Raw genomic sequence first — 4,415 nt, 5'->3', positions numbered from 1 at the left:
TATCTATCTAGAAATGTTGGTTGGACTTACGGAGGAGGAAGGTGGTTCGTGGAGGAGGCAGCGAGCCAGTAGCGCTCAGCAGGCCGAAGAAGAAGAGTAGGATGGAGGGAGGCATGATGGATGGAGGGATGATGGATGGAGGCATGAAGGAAAGAGGGATGAAGATCTTTTCCTCCTGCGTTGTTTCTGCAGCTCACGATTGGAGCGACTGAGCTCTGTCGGAGAGCGACTGAAGAAACAGTCAGCGGGACCACAGTGAAGCTTCCTCTTTACTGTGGTCTGAGGTCGGGGGGGGGAGGAGGGAGGGAGGGAGGGAGGGAGGGAGGGAGGGAGGGAGGGAGGGCAGGGCTAAAAGCCTGTTTAACCATCAGACAATATGCTGCACTGTAAAAGAAAAAGAAACTGTAAAAAACGGTAATAGGAGGATGCCAAAAAATACTTAAAAACAACTTTAAAAATCAGTTCTAAGCTGCTGAAGTAGCCGGTGAAGTTGTGATATGAACCAGTTAATTCATATCGGAAAAAGTGCCGAAAAGCGTCAAGAAAAAAAAACCCAAAGTGCATGAAAACGCCCAAAAAATACTTTTCGAAATGAGTCAAAAAATATTTCAAAAGCATCACAAAAATGTCAAGAAAGCATAAAAAAACCCTGTAAGAAAAGCGTTTTAAAAAAGAGTTTTGAAAGCGAAAAAAAGTTGTGGCGTAACGTTTGGTTTTGTCTTGTCTTTTTCGACACTTTTGGGGCTTTCCCCGATGTTCTTTTCACTTTTTCTTTCTCTGAGCTCTTTGAAGTTTTTGTGGATTTTTCCCAAATTTTTTAAACTTTTTTTTTTTTTTTTTTTTCTGTCACTTTTTTTTAAACATTTTGTCAATTCTTTTGACATTTTTGTCACTTTTTTAAACATTTAAGTCACATTTTTTTAAGCATTTTGTCACTTCTTTTGACATTTGTCACTTTTTAAACATTTTTGTCACTTTTTTTAACATGTAAGTCACATTTTTGTAAACAATTTCTGTCACTTTTTTTACATTTGCGTCACATTTTTTAAACATTTTGTCACTTCTTTTGACATTTTTGTCATGTTTAACATTTTTGTCACTTTCTTTTTTACATTTTTGTCACTAACATTTCGTCACTTTTTTCAAAGTTCTTTTATCAATTTTTTTCTTCTTCAAATGCTATGAAATTGACTGAAAAACCCCAAATGCAATGAAAGTAGTGAACTGATCATATATTTAACTTGTTAAGACCCCTTCAGGAAACCATCCACGTTAATTTCTTGGACAATTTGTTCGAAAGAAAACCCAAATGTTCGGATATAGAAACATTATAAAAATGGGTCACATTCAACCCCGAAGACAACAGTAGGGTTAAAAGAAAAGCAGTGAAGAAGCTTCGAGATCCGGCTGCAACATAAACATGAAATAAAAGCACTGATGAATGGAGGAGCGGCATCATTTAAAGCTTAATAAACAAGTTAAAAGACTTTAAAATCAGTTCTAAAAGATACAAGTAGCCAGGTCAGCTGATAAAGAACAGAAACAAGATAAAATAGACTCATGAACAGTAGTTTTAGCGTTGTTACGACATGTGATGTGGAGAAGACTGTTGACTTTAACGTTCAGAGACATAGAAAGAAGAAGGCAGATTCTCTGGGTGACTGGTTGTTTCACTTCCTCCGTTCGTTCTGGTTTCCGTTTTCACTCGTCGGCACACGAAGAAACAACTGATCTGCAAGGAAATACAAGTCTTACAGCAACAACATGTGACAATGCTTCTCTGGGACAAGTCTCTGAGCTAGAGTCCAAGTCAAGTCTCTGAGCTAGAGTTAGAGTCAAGTATTAGGTCTCTGAGCTAGAATTCAACTCACGTCTCAAGTCTCTGAGCTAGATTTCAAGTCAGGTCTCAGCCAGCCAACCAGCCAACCAACCAGCCAGCCAGCCAACCAGCCAACCAACCAGCCAGCCAGCCAATCAGCCAACCAACCAGCCAATCAGCCAGTCAGCCCGCCAGCCAGCCAACCAGCCAGCCAACCAGCCAGTCAGCCAGTCAGCCAACCAATCAGCCAGCCAACCAATCAGCCAGCCATGTTTGCTGACACAGTGAGTTTTCTGTCCAGCATGACGAGTAGTGACATCACTTCCTGTGGGCGGGGCAACCTCTGAAGGATCTTTTTTTCCAGATTCCACACAGTTCAATAAAAACAATACATCTTATATATAATAAATCAATAATTCTTTGTATGATTTGTTGCCTTTTATAGAGACGAACTTGGTGCTTAAAGAAACATTAGGAAATGATTTGTAGTTTAAAGGTCAGACACTGAACTAAGTTCTTTTACTGAAGGAACAGGAAGTCCTAATATTTCAACATAAAGAGTCCTAATATTTCAACATAAAAAAGTCCTAATATTTCAACATAAATAGTCCTAATATTTCAACATAAAGAGTCCTAATATTTCAACATAAAAAAGTCCTAATATTTCAACATAAAGAGTCCTAATATTTCAACATAAAGAGTCCTAATATTTCAATATAAAGAGTCCTAATATTTCAATATAAAAAGTCCTAATATTTCAATATAAAGAGTCCTAATATTTCAATATAAAAAGTCCTAATATCTTGGGAAAAAAGTACAGTTTTGATGATAATATTTACAGACTTTTCAGTTTTACTTCAGAACATTTTCAATACAGGACTTTACCTTGTAACAGAGTATTTTTACAGTGTGGTATTAGTACTTTTACTGCAGTAAAGTATCTGAAATCTGTGTGTCTCTAACCGATGTGTTAAACCTGAAACCCTCTCGAGGTCTCAGTCCACCTTAAAAGACAAAGGGCGTGCTGGTCTTACAGCGAGGTGTGTTCAGGTGCATTCTGGGCGTGCTGGTCTTACAGCGAGGTGCGTTGAGTTGCATTCTGGGTGTTCTGGTCTCACAGGGAGGTGTGTTCAGGTGCATACTGGGCGTGCTGGTCTTACAGGGAAGTGTGTTCAGGTGCATTCTGGGTGTGCTGGTCTTACAGCGAGGTGCGTTCAGGTGCATTCTGGGCGTTCTGGTCTCACAGGGAGGTGTGTTCAGGTGCATTCTGGGCGTGCTGGTCTTACAGGGAGGTGTGTTCAGGTGCATTCTGGGCGTGCTGGTCTTACAGGGAGGTGTGTTCATGTGTAAATACAATTATGGACCTGAAAATGAGCATAATATGGGCCCTTTAAAGGTTTTGTAAGAGAGTACGGATTGATGTTGACACTCATAAAAAGGCAAATAAAGAGACGTTTCCTTCAAAATAAAAGCATGGGACCAGATGGATCTTACAGCATCTTTTATATCGTTCATCCTGCTCGTCTTTGGCCTAACGTTACACACATCGCTGACCTAATATCACAACTTTACTCTGAGAGTTTATACCATCTGATGAAAGTTTAATGAAGTGAAAACAAAGAAGGTTATAAGATTATAACTCCATGATGATATAATCCTACTTGTTACAGATTTGTCCAGCTGGGAAGACGAACCGTATGTCCTTTCGGTCGTTTTGAAAAGTGAAAAAAATATATATTTCCCATGAGCCTCCTTGGCATCCTGCAGAGGGAGTGTCCTCAGGCGAAGCAAACTGAGCCTCCAAACAGTGGAACTACAACTCCCAAAAAACACACACACACACACACACACACATTCTCACACACATACACACACACACACACACACAGCAAACTGAGCCTCCAAACAGTGGAACTACAACTCCCAGTGTCCATCACGTGATGCCGAATGGCACAGACAGACTTTTCCCCCCTAGACTAGAAGAGAAAGAGACATCTGCAAATCAGTGTCTCTGTGTCTGTGTGTGTGTGTGTGTGTATCTGTGTGTGTGTGCGTGTATGTGTGTGTCTGTGTGTGTCTCTGTGTCTGTGTGTGTGTCTCTGTGTGTGTCTGTCTGTGTGTATGTGTGTGTGTGTGTGTCTCTGTGTGTGTGTCTGTGTCTGTGTGTGTGTATGTGTCTCTTTGTGTTTGTGTCTCTGTGTGTGTGTATGTCTCTGTGTCTGTGTGTGTGTGTCTCTTTGTGTGTCTCTGTGTCTGTGTGTGTGTGTGTGTGTGTGTGTGTGTCTGTGTGTGTCTCTATGTCTGTGTGTGTCTGTGTGTGTGTGTGTGTGTGTGTGTGTCTGTCTGTGTGTCTCTGTGTCTGTGTGTATGTATATGTGTGTGTCTCTGTGTGTGTGTATGTATATGTGTGTGTCTCTGTGTGTGTGTGTCTCTGTGTCTGTGTGTGTGTGTGTGTGTGTGTCTTTGTGTGTGTGTGTGTGTGTATGTGTGTCTGTGTGTGTCTCTATGTCTGTGTGTGTCTCTCTGTGTGTGTCTGTTTATGTGTCTCTGCGTGTGTGTGTGTGTGTCTGTTTATGTGTCTCTGTGTGTGTCTGTG

The 4,415-nt window shown here is 40.8% G+C and overlaps 1 protein-coding gene across 2 annotated transcripts in view; it reads right to left on the bottom strand.

The window, feature by feature from the left end:
- LOC114557213 (semaphorin-4A) overlaps positions 1-241 on the bottom strand; it is a 38,214-nt gene extending 37,973 nt beyond the window's left edge. For both annotated transcript variants that reach the window (XM_028580585.1, XM_028580586.1), the window contains exon 1: positions 31-241. In XM_028580585.1, the coding sequence (XP_028436386.1) occupies positions 31-145 (115 nt within the window). In that variant the 5' untranslated portion in view covers positions 146-241. The remainder of the gene's footprint in view (positions 1-30) is intronic.
- Between the last annotated feature and the right edge of the window lie 4,174 nt (positions 242-4,415).

Source organism: Perca flavescens, chromosome 6 (genome assembly GCF_004354835.1).
Source record: "Perca flavescens isolate YP-PL-M2 chromosome 6, PFLA_1.0, whole genome shotgun sequence".
NCBI lineage: Eukaryota > Metazoa > Chordata > Actinopteri > Perciformes > Percidae > Perca > Perca flavescens.
This window is presented reverse-complemented; position numbering and strand designations above follow the sequence as displayed.